The 24,431-nt window shown below is 38.5% G+C and overlaps 1 protein-coding gene across 2 annotated transcripts in view; it reads right to left on the bottom strand.

The window, feature by feature from the left end:
• The window catches only part of muc (dihydrolipoamide S-acetyltransferase muc), a 210,016-nt gene that overhangs the window by 122,841 nt on the left and 62,744 nt on the right, over positions 1-24,431 (bottom strand). For both annotated transcript variants that reach the window (XR_016547649.1, XM_090385408.1), the window contains exon 5: positions 16,916-17,056. Coding sequence is in view for 1 of the 2 variants with exons in the window: in XM_090385408.1 (XP_090241534.1) it covers positions 16,916-17,056 (141 nt within the window). In the remaining variant the exon portion in view is untranslated. The remainder of the gene's footprint in view (positions 1-16,915; positions 17,057-24,431) is intronic.

The raw sequence follows: 24,431 nt of genomic DNA, 5'->3' as shown, positions 1-24,431 counted from the left end.
AGAAACATTGCAGGATCATCTAGAAAAGACTTCAGTTACAGCTCGGACACAGCATGGGTTTGTTAAGAGGAAGTCTTGTCTGACTAATTTGATTGGATACTATGACGTACACAAAGGAACTGGATGTAAAGAATAACTTTGATATCATATATTTGGATCTTAGAATGGCCTGTGATACTGTTGCACATGGACGACTGCTGCACAAATTGGAGCAGTGTGGCATTGGAGGCAAATTGCTGCTATGGATAAAGGGATGGTTGAGTAGGAGAAGACAGAGAGTGGTAATCAATAGAGTGGACTAATGTTACTAGTGGAGTCCCTCAGGGTTCAGTGTTGGGTCCATTGTTCTTTTCTGTAATTATAAATGATATTGATGATGGTATATAAGGCTTAATGTCCAAGTTTGCAGATGATACGAAGGTTGGCAGGGTTGTAAATGACACAAATGACAGTACACTGCTGCAACAGATGGGCTGAGAGGTGGCAAATGAAGTTTAACACTGACAAATGTAAAGTACTACTTTTTTTTTTTTTTTTTTTTTTTTTTGTAAACCCCATACATGAGAGGTATTAGAACCTATAGTACTTAGTACCGTGCTTGGGTTGGTGGTTGAGAAGACGAAAGAAGATATTTGTTGACATTGGATTTAAACTTCTGTAGACTGTAATTTTCAGGAAATACATATGGACAAAGGTTGTTTCAGAAAACGGCAGTTGAATGAATAAACGAGGAAGATGAAAAGTTGGTTTTGTGAGTTTGGAGTTGGACAGTAAATGGATGTTGGTTGGTGGCGGCACTTGTTCGGACTGTTTTGAAAGAGAGAGCGGGAATTATAGAAGCTAATTCAGAAGAACAGTGCCCATGGAAGTATCTGTAGAAGAGGCATGCAGCAGAAACAGTGCGTCTATGAGACAGCGAGTGGAGAGACTCTGTTAGAGATGAATCATTAATTAACCTAACTGCCCTCTTCTGAATGGAATCAAGCAGCCTGAGAGAGGTTTTGGGAGCACCACCCCAGATGTGGGAACAATATTCCATGATAAGGCATATTTGTGATTTGTACAGAGTGAACAGCTGTTTGGCAGAAAAGTAACGCCAAGAGCGAAAGAGAAAACCAAGTTTTTTAGATGCAGAAGAAGCAATATTTGTAATGTGCTTGTGCCAAGAGAGATTAGAAGTCAGGGTAATCCCCAAAAGAGATATCATTTTGCCTAGAAATCGGAGTGTCCCTAAAGGTAAGCATAGGAGCTTACTTTTGCGAGATATAAGACAAGACTGAGTTTTAGAAGGGTTGAAATCAACTAAGTTGTCTTTGCCCCACTGGAGAATTACCTGAAGATCGGCATTTAAGGAATTGGTAGCAGATTTTCGAGAAGTTGAAGCTGATTGAGCAGTACAAGATTTCTCAAAACGGAAAGCTGAATTCAATGTGCTATCATCGGCAAAACTATGGATAGGATTTCCAGTCAATGGAAGAAGGTCATTGATATACAAGAGGAAAAGAGTGGGGGAAAGAACTGAACCTTGGGGGACACCGGCATTAGTGGAGAAGTTAGAAGACAGAGAGCCATCTACCATCACCCTCAGTGAGCGATCAGAGAGAAAACTGGATAACCAATTACTAAAAACAGTTGGCAAACCATAAGATGGAAGCTTGTTTAGAAGACCTTTATGCGAAACACGATCAAAAGCCTTTGAGATGTCAAGAGCAACTACTTGTGTTTCACCGAACCTTTCCATTGAAGTAGTCCATAAATGGGTAACATAAGCCAGGATATCATAAGTGGATCGACACTGGCGGAATCCATACTGGTGATCGTTGATCAGACGGAAGATTTCTAGGTAGTTTAAGAGGTGGCGGTTAATTGATTTCTCCATTACTTTAGAAAAGAGTAGAAGTAATTGCAATGAGACGATAATTGGATGGAAGGGATTTGTCACCCTTTTTAGGAACTGGCTGGATATGAGCAAATTTCCAAGCAGAAGGAAAAACACCTTTGGAATAAGAAAGTGAAAAAAGGCGGCAAAGAATAGGAGTAAGTTCAGGAGCACAGATTTTGAGAACAAGTGGAGAAATACCATGAGGACCTGGAGCTTTCTTAGCATCAAGATTCATCAAAATCCTTCTGATATCCTTTTGACGGAAGACCACAGGAGGCATTGAATGGACCGTGTTGGAAATGGTGGGAGGTGTTTTACCAAGTTCATTAATACATGAGCTGGAAGAAAAATGGGATGCTAGCAGGTCAGCTTTATCCTTGGCTGAAGTGACAACAGAACCATCTGGTTTGGAAAGAGGTGGGAGCAGAGATGGACAAAAGTTGCGGCCAATAGCTTTGGCAAGAGACCAGTATGCTCGGCTACTATTAGGGCAAGAAGCAAGTTTTCTACTCTTAGCCTGTTCAAACTCTAGTTTGGACTGGTTAATAACTGCTTTACAATTGTTGCAAGCTTTGATGTAGGCAGAAAATGAAACTAAAGAATTAGAAACAAGCCAATTGCGATATGCAACATTCTTCTCTTGAACAGCCTTAGCACATTTATTGGAAAACCAAGGTTTAGATAAAGGATGAGATTTTAAAGTGGAGTGTGGGATAAAGGATTCCATTCTTGCAAGAATAATTTCACTGACACGATCTGAGCAAACGTTGACATCAGAACTTTTGAAACAGTAATAGGACCAGGGAAAAGAAGAAAAGAAGTATCACAGGTCATCCCATTTTGCATTCTTGTAATGCCAAACAACACGAGGTTGGGAATACCCATGAAATAAAGGTTCCATTGGAGAAGAGACAATCACCAAGTTGTGATCTGAAGTGCCTAAAGGACCTCTCACTTCGACCATGTACTTAGAAGGGTTGTTTGTGAGAAAAAGATCAAGCGTATTGGCTGTATGATTAGGGATTGTCCGGTATTCTTGTAGGTAAATGAACGATCTGTGCAAGGTCATTAGTAATTCCAAAAGCCTCAGCATCTCAACCAGTTGGGTCGGTATGACTAGAAAACGGTAGCCAGCTGGAGTTGTGAACATTAAAATCACCAAGGAAAATTACCTCACTGTTAGGAAAGTTGGACTGGAGAAAGTCAAGTTGCAAAGAGAGGAAGTCAAAGAGCTCCAAGTGATTAGTGGAGTTGGGAGAACGGTAGAGACAACAGATGAATTTGACACAATGAGGTAGAGAGATTTTAAGCCAGAGAAGATCAAAGAGAGGAGATTCCAAATTGCCAAGTCTCTGACAGGGAATATCAGAATGGACATATGCACAAATACCACCTTTGAGGCGAAAGGAATCATACAGCGAATAATTTGGGCATCTGAGATGAGCAGTAGTTGAATCAACCAATAACTGAGATTCTGTCAGAAAAGTACATGGGAGTTTGGTAGACTGCAAGTGGAAATGGACATCGTTGAGATTAGAATTGAGACCACGTATATTTGTGAAATGAATTAGGAAGTGCTTGGGAGGTTTAGATCTTTTCGCAGATAAGCTTGCTCTATTAGTTTGACAATTCATGGTGTATTCAATAGTAAGGGTGGGACATGCTGTATGAAGTAATGAAATTTTTGGATATCGCGTACACATGGTAAGAATATACGTAGATCCTTGACATAACGTGGCCTCGACAGTGCCCCCTGCACCCACGCTACTCGGACTCCCTCCAGTCACTATGTGGCAGAGTAGATGTAGCAAGATTATACACTAGCTGATCCGGAAGCCTCCTAGAGAGTTACCAATAGGCTCGGTCCGGTGTACTAACTAGTGGCCGGCCTGTGAACACTGTTTTAGAGCTGTACCCTCGAAATGTAAGGAATAATGGATCTCGCCAAGATGTTCATCATAATCTCAAAAGTCATTATTCATACTGCATGATGGAAGAGATGGGGAAGGGTTGACCGGAACTTAGCTCTAGAGACTAAACATGGGTTCCATCACTTCAAACCTCCAATAAGCAAAGTGGTGGTATTTCACCGGTTGACAAGAGTCATCTACCACCTAGTACTGCCTGGTAACACAGAGGTGTGGCATTCGTCCATGTGGTATGGGTACCACACCTCGACCCCTGCTTACGTTGGTTCACACCTGGGTGGTCACCCACCGTGTGCTTGAGCATGGAGGTTATACCCAGAATTACTAACAGTCCCACCATCGTGAAGGTGTAACCAGAGGATTTGGCTGTCACAGACCACCCGGACTTCGCCGAAATTGGGACCACTTGAACTGAGTGTCACCCGAATATCAGTTCCATCAGCATTTTAGACTCGCAGGTGTACTAACTAGTGGCCGGCCTGTGAACACTGTTTTAGAGCTGTACCCTCGAAATGTAAGGAATAATGGATCTCGCCACGATGTTCATCATAACCTCAAAAGTCATCATTCATACTGCATGATGGAAGAGATGGGGAAGGGTTGACCGGAACTTAGCTCTAGAGACTAAACATGGGTTCCATCACTTCAAACCTCCAATAAGCAAAGTGGTGGTATTTTACCGGTTGACAAGAGTCATCTACCACCTAGTACTGCCTGGTAACACAGAGGTGTGGCATTCGTCCATGTGGTATGGGTACCACACCTCGACCCCTGCTTACGTTGGTTCACACCTGGGTGGTCACCCACCGTGTGCTTGAGCATGGAGGTTATACCCAGAATTACTAATAGTCCCACCATCGTGAAGGTGCAAACAGAGGATTTGGCTGTCACAGACCACCCGGACTTCGCCGAAATTGGGACCACTTGAACTGAGTGTCACCCGAATATCAGTTCCATCAGCATTTTAGACTCGCAGGTAGCAAGTACAGCTTGTCTGGCATATCTGAGAGAATGTCTGTGACAACCTCAAGGACCAATGGGAAGCAGTATTCCCAGAGTAATGCATCAACTCTGTGGTACCGCACTGACAGTGGTAGAGAATGAAAAGGACCTGGGGTAATTGTGGAGGCAGATATGAAGTTTTCTGAGCAGTGCAGACGGTCTGCAAGAGTAGCTCATGGTGTCTTGTCAACGATATACAGGAATTTTTCTAGCAGGGATAAGGAGGCGATTATGCCCTTGTATAATGCAATGGTCAGGCCACACCTTCAGTACTGTATACAGGTCTGGAGGCCTCATTTTAAGAAGGATGTAGAGCTTTTGGAACGAGTACGGAGAAGGGCAACAAGATTACTGAACAGAACAAAGGGTTGCTCTTACGAAGAAAGGCTTAAGTTTTGCAAATTACAGTGTCTGGAGACTAGGCACATGCGAGGTGATCTGATTGAGGTGTATAAAGGCTTGAATGGTTTGAGCATGCTCAATGCTGATGGGATTCTTCCTCCTGCTCAGAATAATCACCTGAGAGGGCATAAATTCAAACTGAGGATAGACGGTTGTAGAATAGATGTGCGGAAGTTTGCCTTTAGCTAGCGGGTGGTTGATTGCTGGAACAAACTTCTATCTGTCATTTTAGAAGTTGATAGCTTAAATAGATTCAAGGCAGAACTTGACAAACATTTGGAATGAGGGCATGAATGAAATAAGGGTTTTTTTTTTTTTTTTTTGGCTGATGCTATATAAGCTTGCTTTCTTGCATCATGTGCCCTTGCTAATGTTAATACTCTGGGGTTACTGCTACCCATATACAATACTTTACATTTGTCAATGTTAAACTTCAGTTGCCCATCTGCTCAACTTTTCCAGATCCTATTGTAGTAACGTACTATCATTACTGTCATTAACAACCCTGCCAATTTTTGTATCGTCCGCATCCTTAGACCCTGATAATTAACCCTGATATACCTTCATCAATATCATTGATAAATACATGGATGTGTACATGCCACGTTTACAATTAGCCTTACAATCTGAAAGGTCTATTTTATGGAGGAAACAGTTGCTGTGTTACGTAAAAATATTATTAGCAGTGGCAAATGATGCAAGATTATACAGTATTTGGGAAAAAAAAAAAAAAAAATTCCAATTAGGTTATGTATGTTATTTGGTTTTTAGGAGCATTAGCAACTAAGGCCATATTGCTCCGGGATATGCGGTGGTCATTCCCTGACCTTTCCACATCCTCCGTATTTGGTGGTGACGGGCTCGAACCCCGGTCTAATCAAGAAGCGTGTGCTACGCACTACTGCTCCTTCCCACCAGGCTACAGAGGCGCCGGAATATTTTAAAAACTGCAAGAAGAAATGACCACGGAGAGAATCAGTTATCAATTCTATTGCTAATAAAGCTGCTGCATTAACTAGCATTTCCAGAAAAACTGTTTCTTGGATTAAAGTCAAAATGAAAACCCTGTAACGTGCTTCATATACCTAGGAAAGAACAACTAGGCTCTGCTATTAGGTAGAGACAGTTATTGGTGTATGAAAAATTTTTATTTTTGTTATGCTGGCAAAAAAAAAAAAAAAAAAAAAGACTGGTAGAATTCTGCAAGGGTTCATTGTATCAGACCTGCATTCACAGCAACTGGAACCACAGCCAAATGACCTGCATTGTTTCTACAAGCAAAACAAAACAAAAAAAAAAAAAAAAAAAAAAAAGATATATTAAAAAATATTTGTCTTAAATATTTTACACATTAAAATAATGCAAAAATCAATCGACAATATTAATATTTTTATTGTGCATAAAAAATTGTATTTCTTGGCATTAATACACAATTTTTTTAAAAAAATTAGAGAAAATAGTAGTAGTAGTAGTAGTAGTAGTGCCATGTGATGCAAGAAAGCAAATGTATGAGCTTATGCAGCATCAGCCAACAAAAAAAAAAAAAAAAAAAAAAAAATCACACCATTCCCTCCAAATGCCTGTCCAGTTCCTCAAATTTATTCAACCTATCAACTTCCACAACGACAGATGGAAGTTTGTTCCAACAATTAACCACCCGCTGGCTAAAGCAAATTTCCGCACATCTATTCTACATCTGTCTTTTCTTAATTTGAATTTATGCCCCCTTAGGTTCGTAATCTGAACAAGTGGAAGGATCCCATCAGAATTCAGTGTGTTCAACCCATTCAAGGCCTTATACACCTCAATCAGATCACCGCGCAGGTGCCTAGTCTCCAGCCACTGCAATTTGCAGAACTTAAGCCGCTTGGTAAGAGGATCCCTTCAATCCCCTCACCAATCTTGTTGCCCTTCTCTGTACACGCCCAAGTAAATCTACATCCTTCCTAAAATGAGGCCTCCAGACCTGTACGCAGTACTCAAAGCGTGGCCTGACCATTGCCTTATACAGAGGGATAATCACCTCCTTTTCCCTGCTAGCAAAATTCCTATATATCATTGACAAAACCCCATGACCTGCTCTGGCAGCCTGTCTGCATTGCTCAGAAAACTTCATATCTGCCTGCACAATTACTCCCAGGTCTTTTTCATTTTCTACCACCTTAAGTGTAGTACCACACAGTTGGTATAATGAAAATATATTCATGATACAATCAATTTTACACATTTCTGCTATGCAGAAAGAGGACAATCATGAACAGTTTCTGAGTTAAACTGTATTCTTCTTTCTTGAATTATACATCCAGCTGCAGAAAAATCTTTCACTGGGTACACTGCTACCAGAAATGACAAGAAAAACTGAGTCAGAGCTGCAAGATTTGGAAAAAAAAATTTTTCCCCACTACTTCAACAATTGAAAATCTTTTTCATCAGAAATTGGTACTAGAAATTCCATTATGATATAATTTTGGATTCTGCCAGGTGGAGGTCCAACATTTTTATTCTTTGAAGTATCCACATCAAATCATCTTCTATCCGCCTATTTCTTTCTGTTCTTTCTGTTGAAACTTAATTCTAGTCTTTTGATATCATATGGCAATGAATTAATTATAAAAACTGGAAGAATACATGACCTGCAAACCACAAAATTACCCAATCCAATGCAGGACTCCATACTGCAGGATGCAATATATGTGATATGCTTATGCTGAAGAGATTAGAAGTCAGAGTATCCTTAATTGAGATATGTGACCTTGTATAGTAATCTGAGTGTCATCAAACATAAACATAGGAGGAAAATTCTTTTTTGAGTGATTATAAGGATTGAAGTTAACTAAGTTATCTTTTCCCCACTGGAAAATTACCTGGAAATCAGCATTTAAGGAATTAGTAGTGGATACAAAACGTGGCAGCTGTTTGTGCAGGGTAAGGTTTCTCAAACTGGAAAGTGGAATGCAATGTGCTATCATCAATATAACTATGGATAGGATTTCTAAACAATGAAAGATGGTCATTAATATATAAGATGAAGAGTGGGAAAAAGGACCAAAACTTGTCTAGTAAGCTAAGTGTCATTGAAGATGAAACTCAGATTACTAGACAAGCATTAGTGGAAGAGTTAGAAGACAGAGAGCCATCTATCATTATCCACAGCAAGCAGTCAGAGAGAAAACTGGATACCCAAATACAAAAAGCAATTGACAATCCATAAGTTGGAAGCATGATCAAGAGACACTAAAACCACCTTTTCCACTGAATTTGTCCACAGATGAGTAAAGCCAATATATGACCAGCACATTGACACTGATGAAATCCATACTAGCAATCATTAATCAGATCGAAGGTTTCAAGATAATTTAGAAGTTGGTGGCTAATGGATTTCTCCATTATTTTAGAAAGGGTAGAGGTGAGTGCAACAGGACAGTAATTGCATGGGGGGGGGGAATTGTCACATCTTAAGGAACTGGCTGGATATGATCAAACATCCAAGCAAAAGAAAAAACACCAGTGGAATAAGAAAGCAGAAAAAGGTGACACAGAATTGGAGAAGGCTCAGGAGCAGCAGTTTTGAGAACAAGTCCAGAAATAGCATCAGGAACTGGAGCTTTCTTGGCATCAAGACTGTTCAAAATTCTTCTAAAAGTTTTTTTGCCTGAAGATCACAGGAAGCAGTTATGGCTGGCAGGAGGTGGTTTACCAAGATCGTCAATAGAAGAATTAGAAGAAAAAGTAGAATGCTAGAATGTTGATTTTATCTTTAGCTGAGGTGACAATAGAACCATCAGGTTTCAGAAAGGAGTAGGAGTAGAGATGGGTAAAAGTTGACCAATATCTTTGGCAAGTGACCAGAACACTTGACTACTCTGGACAAGCAGCAAGTTTTCTATTCTTACCCTGTTCAAAATCTAGTTTGGACTGATAATAACTGCTTTATAATTGTTGCGAGCTCTGGTGTAGATAGAAAATAAACTTGAACATTTGGATGCAAGCCAAATATGATATGCAACATTCTTATCTTGAACAGCCTTAGCACATTTATTGGAGAACCAAGGTTTAGAAAAAAAGGACAAAATTTTAAGGTGGAGAGTGGAATAAAGGATTCCCACAGAAAAATTTTGCTGACACGATCTCAGCAAACAATCATCTGCAAATTTTTACATCCCGCTTTCTATCCCTTTGTCAACGTCATTTATGAAAATGAGAAACAACAGTGATCCAAGAACTGATCCTTGAGGGAGCCAACCACCCAGCAATCCATCTTAGAATCAGCAGTAATCCCAACTTTTTCAAGCTTATAACAATAACCTCTTGTGAATGTCTGAGTCAAATGTTTTGTTAAACTCCAAATAAACAATGTTGAAATTGTTCCCTATATCCAGCTCATGACTAATGTTGTCAAAATAGCCTACTAAGTTAGTTAAACAGTTCCCTTAACAAAGCCATGTTGTGAGTCCTCCAGAAGCCATAACTATCAGTCTAAATGTTCCTGGATTGCATTCAATCATTTCCTCTAAGATTTTCCTTACCACTGAAGTCAGACTAAACAGTCTGCCATTAACAACTTCACTCTTAGAACCACCTTTATGTATTGGTGATGCATTGGCACTTCTCCAATTCAAAGCAATCCACCCCCCACACGAGTCCAAAGATGCCCTCATAATCAGTGGTTCAATATACTCTCTGGTGCACAAGGATGAGATCTGATTAACTTCCCTCCAGACAGTTACGTTTGAGTCCTGATGTCCTTGGAGTTTGTACTGTAAGTGGCTCTTGTAGCAATCATTATTTAAGTAAAATTTGAACTTCAGAAAGATACAAAATTTAAATTTAAAATATATTACAGAATTAGCATTAGCATTAGTAGAGGCATTTGATGCAAGAAAGCAAGCTTATGCAGCATCAGCCAAAAAAAAAAAGAATTTATGTAAACAAAATTTTGCAGAAATTAAACTGTTGACAAAACTTTAAACTAAACAAGTTAAATTAAGCCATTGAACAAAAGTTTTTAAAGTTCCTGCCAAAATATCGATAACAAAAGCTATCTGAATATTAATTAAGCTCTAACTTTCCAAATACTTTACAAATTGAAAACTTACAATATACTACTCAATTTAACTTAACAAAGTAGTATAGAAATTATACTGCTGACAAAACTTTTAACCATGAAATTAAATTTAAGTTATCCAACGAAAGTTACGAATTTCCAGGCAAAATATTGATAGCAAAGGCTATCAATATTTTTATATAACTACAGCTGAATGTTAAGCTGTAGTCATCCGAATACTTATCTAAAACCAAAAATAAACTAACCTATGTGACTATAGGAATTCAAACTATATATTAATTACATTACTATATTAAAATAAAAGAAACCCTCGAAATTATATTTCAAAAACTAATCTGCTATAAAGAGCTTCGGAAATAAGCCGCCACATGCTGTAGCCTGGAGCCCAGAATTTTCCATTATAAAACATTTAGATTTACTAGCCCCTTCTATTTGTCAGTATAGTTTTTTTCATTACATTCATTGCTGTCATTTGGTCTATAACATACTGCTGCTCTCATTTTTGTTTTCTACAGTGCTGATGTCACACCAAACTGGCTCAATGTTACACTGGCCAAATACGTCAACTGGATGAAGTACCTTAGATTCGGTGTGCTTCTTAATCAAAAGGTAGGAAGAGTTAATTTGTGTACATGACTGGCTTTGCTGAGATGCCCAACACAGAGACACAAGACATATATACACACAGTAGAGCGTCAGTTATCTGGAATAATCGATGTCAGACCTCTTCTGGATAATTTTTCCAATAAAATTTATTTTTATTTTAAAATTTATTTATTTAATAAATAAATTTAATCTTACCTTACGATTAAATTAAATAAGATTTAATTTTAAAAATATATATAAACCAATTTCAGAAAACAAACATCCATCCAGGTATTTTTATAATTTTTATACAAAACAAGAAAATTAGAAAGATTTTTAAATGCTCTCGTTTTTTCCGACACCGATAACCAGCATGGACAACCTGTGTGATATCTCTTTTGGGGATTACCCTATCTTCTAATCTCTCTTGGCACAAGCACATTACAAATATTGCTTCCTCTGCATCTAAAAAACTTGCTTTTCTCTTTCGCTCTCGGCATTACTTTTCTTTCAAACAGCTGTTCACTCTGTACAAATCGCAAATCCACCCTACCATAAAATATTGTTCCCACATCTGGGGCCCCCAAAACCTCTCTCAGGCTTCTAGATTCCATTCAGAAGAGGGCAGTTAGGTTAATTAATGACTCCTCTCTAACAGAGTCTCTCCACTCGCTGTCTCATAGATGTACTGTTTCTGCTGCATGCCTTTTCTATAGATACTTCCATGGGTACTGTTCTTCTGAATTGGCTTTATAATTCTCGCTCTCTCTTTCAAAACAGTCCAAACACGAGCTGCCAACATCCATTTACTGTCCAACTTCAAACCCACGGAACCAACTTTCATCTTCCTCATTTATTCATTCAACTGCCATTTTCTGGAACAACCTTCCTTCATATGTATTTCCTGAAAATTACAGTCTACAGAAATTCAAGTCTAATGTCAACAAATATCTTCTTTCGTCTTCTCAACCTCCAACCCAAGCATGGTACTAAGTACTATACGTTCTAATACCTCTCATGTTTGGGGTTTTCAATAATAAAAAAAATATAATAAAAAAAATGTTTGGTTTCAGTGTATTGGGTAGGGGGTGCTGCCCTGTCAATTGTAATTATTATGGAAAAAATTGAGAATGCTGGCAAGGTAAAAGAGATAACATGAAATTAGATTAACATGAAAATAATAATGATGGTACCTAAAGTAGTGGGCCCTAGGGCTTTAACTACTTCTTCAAAGGGTCGGCAGCCAAAACTGTAGGAGTCACTGCAATAAGCAGGGTCTGTTTCTGTTATGATACACAACATATACATCATAGCTGACCCGACAAAGACCAAAAGGGAGGAATAAAATTCAAACATAAATAAAAATAAGTATATAAATATAAAATAGAGTTAAAAAGCTAAAATAATGCCAATTAAATCTTGTTAAAGGAAAAATTATTGAAAGTTTTAATTCAAAAAGAAAAAAATACAGTAGAAAATTTAAACAAAGTAACTGTAGATTATGGAATAAAGTCAGGTTAATGCCAACTTACTGTGTGCTTGGACCAGAATCGGTGAAACTAGCTGTGTGTGGTGATTATAGCAATAGTAGAGACCCAAAGATGAAAGCTCATACTTCTCTGTACAGTATATTTATATCAGTTGAAGTAAACCCGAGTGGGGGGAGAATGTGTGAAATCGTCTAAGTGAACCGTATCAGTGTGACAGGGAAGTAAACTTGTTATTTGGTTTTTTAGGAGCATTAGCAACTAAGGCCATATTGCTCCGAGGATATGCTGTGTCATTCCCTGACCTTTCCGCATCCACCAAATACGGAGGATGCGGAAAGGTCAAGAAATGACCACCGCATATCCCCAGAGCAATATGGCCTTAGCTGCTAATGCTCCTAAAAACCAAATAACAACAAATAACAATAACAACCTTTCCGCATCCTCTGTATTTGGTGGGCACGGGCTCGAACCCCGGTCTAATCAAGAAGCGTGTGCTACACACAGCACTGTTGCTCCTGCCCACCTGGCTACGGAGGCGCCAGGTAAGTAAGCAATTAAACAGATGAGGCAAAGTGCCAGCAAAGGGAAAATCAATGACTAACAAGGTAGTGTAGAAAAGACACTAAACTTTGTTTAAGAAGAAAAAAGGAGCAATAGCATCTCGATATTGCTTTTGGCCAGCCTAATTGCACAAGAGAAATAAGTTGTAGTAATTAAGGACAGTAGAAAGCAATTGGAAGAAGGGGGAATATAGTTGTGCTTGGGTTGTCCTGTGGACAGATGTCTGGACAAATGCCTGGTGTTTAAGTCAGTATTGGTATTAAGGAAATGTAAAAGGAACAAAACTTGAAATTAAAATAACGACAAAACTTAACAAAACAGCAAGCAGGACATAAGAAAACACAATACCCCTGTGCAAACACAATACCCCTTGCTCAAAAGTTTGCACAATCTGTGGGCACAAGCTTTCTACACCATGAGACATGACAGGCTAGAGGGTATATAACTATACATTATGTACAGGCCTGAAAGTAATATGTAATCAAACAGCAAATGTGTTGTTTATATCAAAGTTGTAGTTTATAAGTTTTTTTGAATTTTTTAATATTTAATGCTTTTTTGAAATGATGGTAGAGGAAAGCTGCATGGAAATTATTGCATAGCAATTTATTATGGAGTAGTTTGATGTTTTCAGAAAAGAGACTGTGCTATTGCAATTCTGATGCATTGGGAGGGTATTATATTAGCATGTACCTTTTTAGAAATGTTAGAGTGCCAATGGGAAAACTGACTACATTAAAGCTAAAAGCATTTCTTTTATTATATATGTTGATTATAGTATGAGGGCTGTTAATACTGATATCCAGGTCTAAGTAATTGGCTGAAAAGTCATTATTATTTGTTTTCTCCAGAGTAAGTTCTGAAGGGCAAATACCAGCAAAGCCCTCTATAAATGTAGTGTATTTCAATACTAATAAGTCATCAATATATCTGTAAAGTTTTATGTCTGAGGGTAGAGAGGTCTCAGACCAGTATAGGTTACTAAGAGACAGCTAGTGGGGCTACCCACAGGGGTACCTTTGGTTTGCAAGTACACAGATTTGCCATCAAAAATGTAGTTATTGGAGATGAAGAGATTAACGAGATTGTTCCAATAAACTGAATTACAACCAATAATATGTTTGTAGTTATTGTAAATTTCATTCAGGACCAATTTTAAGTTGGTTAGGTCTATGCTGGTGAATAGAGTATTTAAGTCAAAAGTTTGCACATGAAAGATGTTGTCAGTGTTCAGAGCATTACTAACTGGTATATTGTTATTAATTATTCTACTATCAGGAAGGATGTCCATGATAGGTTTCAGGAGGCTTTCCAAAGTTTTGCCAGGTTTATGGGTCTGTATTTGCAGGAAGTAATAAACCTAAAGCCTGTAGGGTTTTTGTGGAACTTGGGTATGAAATAAATATAAGGAAATTTGTAGTTATTAAAGCTGATTTTAAGTTTCTTGCTGAAAGCAAATTAACTTCTTTGTAATGATACTGCTGTTGTTAGTGATGGACTTTAGGTGGCACTGGAATTTAGTTCTGCATTTAATGTTTGGAAATAAGTCTTTACAGATTATGGCATAATTGCAGGAGGCTTTATCAACAGGAGTGATGATAAAATGTTTATGCAGGTCCTCCAATTGTTGTTTTAATGTGGAAAAATAAATTAATCCTGCTGATGGTTGTACATGTGGCAATGATTTATAATGTTGTAGCATCACAGTTAATACTGAATTAATCCATAGTTAGGAGACTTCAATGGGGATGTTGTGATGGTAAGAGAGCTTAAAACAAGTTAAGAAAGCCATGGTATAAATGTTTTCTGAAAGATTTAAAGTTGATTTTAAAGTATGGGCTATATTTGAAGCCATAAGACATGATGCTTCTGAGTTCTTTGTTAGGAACTCAGAAGCATCATGTTATAATATAATATTGTTATAATATCTAAATTGCCTGTTATGATATGGCCAAAGCGTGTATCAATAAATAATTGGAAATTGGCCTGATGGCAAATACATCCATTGGAAATGGGTTCAAGATTAAATTTATCCAAGTTAGTTGCTGGGTGTTTGTAATTACAAACACCTAGCTTATAATTTGTTTCAGATAGGTTTAATGTATCTGAATCTGGAAATAATGTTCAAATTTCGGCAGCCATCTGGAAGTAGGCCAGTAGATTTATTAATGCACATCGTTAATATTGAAATTGTCCATGCAAGTATTACATTTAAAAATGATGGTAGTATTATTATTATGGCTGGTCAGCTTGATGTTGAATTTTCATTTACAGATATCTGTAATAAGGTCAAGTAAATGTTTAGATGTGAAATTGAAGGCGAGTATGAATCTGTAAAGAATTTTTAGGATGCTATGTTTAGTACAAAATAGCAGATCATGAATCTTCTGTATGCTGAACTGACAGTTGTCCCATTCAGATATAGTATGTTTAAAGTCACCTAGCTTGTATTTTTGCATAGTAATGTTAGTACTATTGGGTTTGTGTTTCCTATAAGGTCTGGATGTATTTAGGTCTTTGGTAACTTGAAATTTGTCAAGTATGCAAATATCTGTAATATTATTCGTGATGATATTATGACTGAACTTATTGTTAAGTCCATAGGGATAGAGTTTTTTTTAACATGAATAATTCTTCCTGTTGATTTTGGACATTAGGCTCCGGTATTTGTGCTAGGATGGAAATATAAATTTACAGATATCTGTAATAAGTAATAGGTATCTGTAAAATGTGTGTGGAAGTGATTGTACTCTATTTCTTGTTCGGAGTTATGGATGTTGCAGTTATCATAATTCTTGATATCTGACCTATGCAGGTTAAGCCTGAGGTGGAGCTTATTTCCAGTTTGTCTTGCATATTTCATATTACAGGTTCGACAGGTTAAAAGATAAACTACGTTGCTGCTTTTGCAGAATATTGGTTCTTCAGTATTGTTCAAAACATGTTGTGGATATATGTATGGGCATTACAATTGCAATAGGAATTGGAGGTGGTAACCTCATTACAATTCAGGCTAGAAGCATTAGATGCTAGTATGATCTGTGTGGTGTGTGTTAAATGTGGATGTTGCAAGTTTGGAGAATGTGTCATACAGAGCACAGGCCACCGGGGTCAGATTTAACCTACTCTGCCCGTGTACTAAGTTGGCAGTTCATAAAAAAAACATCAAAAAAGGTGAAGTGACATAAAGTCGAAAATATTTCAAAAACAATACCAATGACTAGGAGGAGAAAAAAACTGGTTATGGAATATGCTAAATGCCCATAGTCAAATTAATCCATAGTCACCAAAAGTTGAAAGTCAGACTGGTGAAAAAAAACTGAGTAAGGTGCGCATGTCAAACTATTCAAGGCAGCATAACCAGTAGTGGCCCGGATCCATAACCCAGTTTAATAATTTAATACTTTTTCTTACTTAGTCATTCAGTAATGTGATTATATCATATTATTTTTATCAATATTATATATATATATAATAGCTCCTTTCCATATACATTGTACTCACTGTATTGCATCCCCTATATCTGGGTCACATCATGTTTCCAATATTTCTACATTGTCCACATCACATGGACATTTGATGTAGACTTCACCAATACTGAGATTCATCAAATTTATTTACTAACATTGGTATATAATGCATGTATGTGCATGTGCCTTATAATAATCCTAACACAACAGCGCATATATTAGTTTTTCTCCTGAGGACCCCTAGCAAGCCCCTGTAATTTCCCACATCTTGTTTTCCAGGCTGCTGCATGTTCCAAGAAAAGCAGTCCCAAATATGACAAAAACATTTTTATATGTCTAATCAAATAGCTAAACCTACAAATGAGAGAGAGAGAGAGAGAGAGAGAGAGAGAGAGAGAGAGAGAGAGAGAGAGAGAGACCACACTGCCTTTTAACTGAAATACTTCGCATTTTTTAATGAAAAGTAAAAAATTAAATTCCTGGGCAAATGATCATTCCACAATAAATAATAATTTTGAAAATATGCTTACCTGCCTCATATTGGTGAGAGGAATATCAACAAATTCCATTCCAGGTGCTACAGCTGTTGGAGTTATGGAACTAACTGCAGGAACAACACCCTCTAGATCCTGAACTCGAACACGTCCATGTGGTCCTGATCCTTGAATATGCTATATAAAACAGCAAAAAAAAAAAAAAAGTGTATACACAGGTAGTACCAGTTTTACGACATGGTTAGGTTACAGCAAAACAGAGTCATAAAATGAAAAGTCGTAAAACAAGACCAAATTATAATGTAATTGAATTGTTTGTTATTTGGTTTTTAGGAGCATTAGCAACTAAGGCCATATTGCTCCGGGATATGCGGTGGTCATTCTCTGAACCTTTCCGTATCTTCCGTATTTGGTGGTGACAGGCTAGAACCCCAGTCTAATCAAGAAGCTTGTGCTACACACTGCTGCTCCTTCCCACCTGGCTACGGAGGTGACATGTAATTAAATGAGATAGGTTCCAAAATTTTTCCACGTATGCACTAATATTTCTCTTTATAAATAATTAAATATTTTAAACATGCACATGTTTTATTTATACTTATATCATCATCATCCATTTTCAATCCACTGCAGGATGAAGGCCTCTCCAGCAACTTTCCAGTTCCCTCTGTTTTGAGCACTGGCCATCCATTTACTACACACAAACTCATGAATTTCATCTATCCATCTCCGCCTTTGTCTTCCAGGTTTTCTTCTAGCTCTCTTCTAGCTATGTGTCCTGCACAACACCATTTTAGTTCTTTAGTTTTGATAAGAATGTCCTTTACTTGAGTTTGCTGCCTAATCCATGTGTTTCTCTTCTTATCTAACAGTCTGATTCCCAATATAATTCGTTCCATTCGTCGCTGTGTAGTTCTCAGCTTCTCTTCCATTCTTTTGGTGAGTGCCCAAGTTTCACTTCCATAAGTCATGGTGGGGAGTATACATTGGTTCATTATTTTAACGTTTCAGACAAACTGGGATATTGCTCTTCAGTATGTGACTATATTTCCTGAATACTATCCATCCAAAATTTATTCTTCTCTTGACTTCCAAACATTTATCATTATTACAGCTAATAACTTGTCCCAGATAAGTATATGACGCCACCTTTTCAATTACTGCTCCTTCAATCATTATTTCCCTTTCTGTGGCATACTTGTTCATCATTACTTTTGTTTTAGCCATATTCATCTTTAGTCCAAAATCCTTACTAACTGTGCATAACTGATTAAGATTTTCCTCTAATTCTTTGGGATCGTGGCTTATGACCACAATGTCATCTGCAAATCGTAAATGATTTAGGTACTCTCCGTTCACATTGACTCCTTTCTGCAACTAGTCTAATCTTCTGAAAGCTTTCTCAAGGGCAACAGTAAACAGCTTCAGAGATATTGTGACTCCTTGTCGAACTCCTTTCTCGATTTTAAATTTCCTACTGTCTTTGTCTAGTCTAATTAGCATTAGCATTAGCATTAGTAGAGGCATTTGATGCAAGAAAGCAAGCTTATGCAGCATCAGCCAAAAAAAAAAAAAAAAAAAAAAGTAACATAAATAAATAAAAATAACCACTTCCACTTCACCCCTCTGTTCGTTCGAAATACCTGTCCAGCTGAGCCTTAAACTTATTTAGGCTATCAACTTCCACGACAAGGGATGGAAGTCTGTTCCACCCACCAACCACCCGCTGGCTAAAGGCAAATTTCCGCACATCTATCCTACATCTGTCTTTCCTCAATTTGAATTTATGCCCTCTCAGGTGATTTTTCTGAGCTAGAGGAAGAATCCCATCAGCATTGAGCATGCTCAAACCATTCAAGGCTTTGTACACCTCTATCAGATCACCCCGCTGGTACCTAGTTTCCAGACACTGTAATTTGCAAAACTTAAGCCTTTCTTCGTAAGAGAACCCCTTTGTCCCATTCACCAATCTAGTTGCCCTTCTCTGTACTCGTTCCAGCAGCTCTACATCCTTCCTGAAATGAGGCCTCCAGGCCTGTATACAGTACTCTAGGTGTGGCCTGACCATTGCCTTATACAAGGGAATAATCACCTCCTTATCCCTGCTAGAAAAATTCCTATATATCATTGACAATACACCATGAGCTACTCTTGCAGCTCGTCTGCACTGCTCAGAGAACTTCATATCTGCCTGCACCACCACCCCCAGGTCCCTTTCATTCTCTACCACTGTCAGTGTAGTACCACAGAGTTGATACGTTGCTCTGGGGTTGCTGTTTCCCATATGTAGTACTTTACATTTGTCAATGTTAAACTTCATTTGCCACCTCGAAGCCCATCTGCTCAACCTTTCCAAATCCTGTTGCAGCAGCATAGTGTCAGTAGTGTCCTTGACAACCCTGCCAACCTTCGTATCGTCTGCAAACTTGGACATTAAGCCTGATATACCATCATCAATATCATTTATAAATACAGAAAACAATAAAGGCCCCAATACTGAACCCTGAGGGACTCCACTAATAACATTAGTCCACGATGAGCAGTGTCCATTGATTACCACTCTCTGTCTTCTCCCCCTCAACCACCCCTTTATCCATAGCAGCAACTTGCCTCCAATGCCACACTGCTCCAATTTGTGCAGCAGTCTTCCATGTGCAACAGTATCAAAAGCCTTTCTAAGATCCAAGTATATAATATCAAAGTTATTCCCTGCATCCAGTTCTTTTGTGACTGCATCATAGTATCCAATCAAATTGGTCAGGCAAGACTTCCCCTTAACAAAACCATGCTGTGTCCTAGCTATAACTGAAGTCTTGTCTAGATGATCCTGCAGTGCTTCTTTCACCAGTGCCTCCATTAATTTTCCGGGAACAGAAGTTAAACTCACAGGTCTATAATTACTTGTGTCAGCCTTTGATCCCCCTTTGTGAATTGGGGTCACATTTGCACATCTCCAGTCAATGGGTACCTCCCCTGAGTCCAAGGAAGCTCTCATAATTATGGCTAAGGGTTTGCTTACCTCCTTTGCTGCCTCCTTTAATATAACTGGATAGATCCCATCCACCCCAGGTGCCTTTCTTGTGTTTATCTTCAACAATTTCTCCTCCACTTTGCTCTCAGTTATTACAAGATTCTCTAGCTTACTGCTAGAGTTGAATACACCTCTGGCATTCCCCTCGCTGAATAACTCCTCATGTGTGAATGTCGATGCAAAATATTCATTTAGTTTGTTAGCTACCCGAGCAGGGTCATCAACAGTTGACCCATCGATCTCAAGTGGACCAATCTGATTCATCCCCTTCCTTCTAGAGTTTACATAAGTAAAGAACTCTTTGCTGTTTTTCTTCGCATCCCTTGCCAAGGAGCTCTCGTAATCTGCCTTCGCCTGCCTAACCTCCTTTGTAACTTGGTTACAGATCAACTTGTATCTATCATAGGCTTCCATGTCACCCATTAATTTATATGTATCCCATGCATTTTTCTTCTCTGCCACATGTCTCATTAGTTCATCTGACAACCATTTAGGCCTAAACCTTGAACAATATTTCTTAGTTGGTATGTAAAGCCTAGTAGCTTCCACAATAAGTTCTTTGAATGCTTCCCATTTTGAATTTGCTGTTGGCAATATCATCAGTTGATCCCACTGTATAGAATTTAAATACTGTCTCAGTCCATTGTAGTCGCCTTTACGAAAGCAATACCCCTTCCCTTTACCCCTAATGGTAGTTACCTCTTTGAGTAACTCCCACTTCAGCACACTGTGATCACTGCCACCTAGTGGTTCATTTATCTGCAGATTCTTAATGCATGAAGAATCACTGCTGATAATCAAATCAAGAGTATTACTCCCTCTAGTTGCCTCCCGAACATGCTGATGTAGAAAACAATCATCCAATAAATCCACAAAAGCCTTGCTACTGTGTGAGTGACCAGCCCCCAAATTCCAGTCAATATCTGGGAAATTAAAATCCCCCATTATAAGACTCTCTGATTTACTGGCCCACTCTATTTCTCCGAACAGTTTCTTATTATACTCATCAGAGTCATTAGGCCTATAGCACACTCCTACTCTCAATTTTGATCTCCCAATGCTTATGTCACACCAAACTGACTCGACACTGCACTGTCCAGCGATGTCGACTGGCTTCACTTCCTTGGATTTTATGTGTTTTTTAACTAATAGCATAACCCCTCCTCCCTTCCTATCCTGTCTATCCTTTCTGTAGACATTGTACTCCCCAAATTCCAGTTCTGCATTTCTTATATCTGTGTGACACCACGTCTCTGAAATCCCCACAATATCTGCCTTTGATGTTTTGAGCAATACCTCAAATTCATCAAATTTATTTACTAAACTCCTAGCATTGGTGTACACACAAGTATACATGCACCTGTTCTTTTTCTTAGCTACCCTAACACAACCCATGTGTTTACTTGTACCCCAATGATTCCCAGCAGTCTCTGAAATATCCTGCATCTTATTTTCCAGGCTGCGGCTCATTCCAATAGAAGCAGTGCAAGAATCACTTTCACCTCTGCCAGTGGCTACTGTTAATCTATTAGTCCTTGTATCCCCCCAATCTAGCAGTTTTCCGACCCACCTAACATTGCCTCGATAGCATCAGCAAACATTCTTGCACCCTTTCTATTTAAGTGTATCCCATCCCTGTAGAAGCAGTCTCTCCTGTTAACAAGTACAGACCAGGCTGAAAAAAATTCTACCCCTTGAGCCCTGCACAATCTTTCCAGGGCCGAATTGATTGACAGGGCTCTCATCATATACTCCCTCCTATCGTGTCTGGGCAGAATTGCAGACACTTTCAATTTCAACCCTATTTCACGGCTTTTTTTCATCAGTGACCTGTACTTGTCAAGTAATTCCGCCGGTCTCCTACTCTTAATGTCATTAGTGCCAACGTGTACAACTATATCACCTTTTGTGCCCTTAAAAGATGATATCCGCTCTACAACGTCATCAACTTTTGCCCCTGGCAGACATACCCTGGTCCTATTCCACCTATCCTTTTTACAAAGCATGTTTCCCGTTTCCCTGACAATAGAGTCACCAACAACTACTAGTTCCTTTGGGACCAGCGCATTCTGCCTTGGGGTTGCCGCTGTGTTCCGCGATGACCAAGTGCAAGCTCTGGCATTGGTGTGGGCAGCTGAGAGCTTGATGGGCCCCTCACTTGTAATCCTTCGAGGGCATCCACCCTATCCTTCAAGCTCTCATATAGGCCCATAACAACGCTGAGTTGTCGCCTTATCTCCTTACACTCCTTGCATCGCACACACACAAAGACATCCCCCATGGCAGTATCATGTCCCATACTTGACTGCTCCGCAAACATCAAGCAAATAGTGCATCTTACAAGGCTGTGATTCAGAGGACAACTGCCCCCCTCAGTTCTCCCCTGGTCCACAGCATTCCCATTAGCTTGAGCCCTTTGCTTTGCTGCTCTGGTTTGAGTCATGATTTAGATTTACTTTCAATAAAATTTCAATTTCTGTACAAAATTAAATCCTAAACTTGTATCCAAACACAGTTATAACGCTATATTTATGTTTCAGTAACGAGTGTTATCTACGGAATATTTACGTTTCAGTAACGAGTGTTATCTACGAAATATTTACGTTTCAGTAACGAGTGTTATCTGCGAAATCCCTTTATATAACTTTCGTATCAAGTTATGTATTAATTATTTGTTTTTACTAATTATTTATGTTACGTAACCTAAGTGGTTATATGTATAATTAATTATGTTAAATAAAATTAATTATATTACGTTTGTAATCTAAGTCGTTATATGTATTTATTTAAACGTACAATTTAACTGCTAACGAAGTTCAACTAACGCTATCTAGTACGGTATATCGTATCACAAAGGCGGGAAAATTACGAACGGTTAGCGGAGTTGAAACACGTGGAAACCTTTACCGATACTTTTATGCAATTACAAGGCCGAGTAAACAATAATTACACCAAATTAATCAGAAAATCACAAAATAATGTTATACTACTAAATTTAAATCAAAAGTTTTAGAAAAACAATAATTTCAAATCAATAAATAAGAAAAATCCACTTAGCGGCTTTGAAAACGACCGTCTCTAGTAGCCTCGTCAGCAGACTCCTCGTCAGCAGACTAATAAAGGAGGTAGCACTCTCATATATTTTCTTCAAAATCATAATATATGGGGTATCTATGCCTTGTCTTTCCAGTGCCCTAAGCATTGCCTTATGCTGTATGGAGTCAAATACCTTTTCATAATCCACAAATGCCAGGCATAATGGTGTTTTATATTCATTTGCTTTCTCCATTAGCTGTTCTAAACTCCGCCATGGACGGTCCCAAGCCCGGCTGCGAAAGGAGGAGGGTGGTCATCCTGCCGAAATGACCAGAACCGGGAAACCGGGGAAACTAGGCAAGAAACCGCATGACCCTGCGGCACCTACAGCAGCATACTGGTTGCGTGGCCAACCGCCTCCCCCAGCTGCCAGCTAAGGACCAAAGAAGAAGAAGATTAGCTGTTCTATTACGTGAAGGTGATCCATAGTTGAGAAACCTGTCCTAAAGCCATCTTGCTCTTTCGGTTGATTCTCATCAAGTATTCTTTATAATCTGTTAGTAATGACCCTTGTGAACAACTTGTAGATGTGGGATAACAAGCTAATTCGTCTATAATTTCCAATTTCTGATTTATCTCCTTTCTTATGCAGCAAAACTATGATTGCATTATTCCACTGCTTAGGTGTCACACCTTTTCGAATGCACTTTGTGAAGAGCCTTGCCAGTTTTTGTGTTATGTCTCTTCCTCCCAATTTTAACAAGTCTATAGTAACTTCATCTTCCCCCGGGGCTTTCTGATTCTTCATTTTCTTCAATGCATGTTCTACCTCATCAGGAAGAATATCAGGTATGTCGTATGTATTGCTACTTTGCAATCCATCTTCCCCACTGCTGGCATCATTCCCTCACTCCTTGTATAATTCTCTATAGTAGTCTTCTGCTATTTGAATTATGCCTTCTCTGCTGTTTATAAGTACACCATCGCTATTCTTCAGTTTCAGTATCATTTGTCTTTCTGTATTACTGCTCATGGCTGCTGATTTAAATCCTTTGTTTTCCCTTAATGCTTGTTCTACTTTTCTTGTGTTAAATCTTCTTATGTCCTCTCTGAGTCTCTTTCTAATGGCTTTGCATAACTCAGTATACTCAATTTTCTCCCTGCCAGTGTTTTTCTTGCTCTTCATTTGTCGTCTTCAGTTCATCATGACAAGTGTTTCCTGACTAATTTTTTCTTCTTTGGATTTCTTTTTCCCTATAGGTTTCTTGGGCTTTATCATTTTCAGAAAGTTGTAATATTCCTCTTCGATATCTTGGTCCTGAGCAGTCTGCAGAAGCTCAAACTTGTTCTTAAGTTCCAGTACATACTACTTTTTCTCCTCTTCTGTTATCTCAAAGACCTTTGTATTATTTACTGAAGTCAGTTTTTTCCTTTCGTTTCCTACATTTATATCAAGTATACATCTTACCATTCTGTGATCACTTC

The sequence above is a fragment of the Mastigoproctus giganteus genome, chromosome 11 (assembly GCF_048544385.1).
Source record: "Mastigoproctus giganteus isolate SK-2022 chromosome 11, ASM4854438v1, whole genome shotgun sequence".
NCBI classification, from domain to species: Eukaryota; Metazoa; Arthropoda; class Arachnida; order Uropygi; family Thelyphonidae; genus Mastigoproctus; species Mastigoproctus giganteus.
Note: the sequence above shows the minus strand (reverse complement) of the source record. Positions and strands in the feature narration are given on the sequence as shown.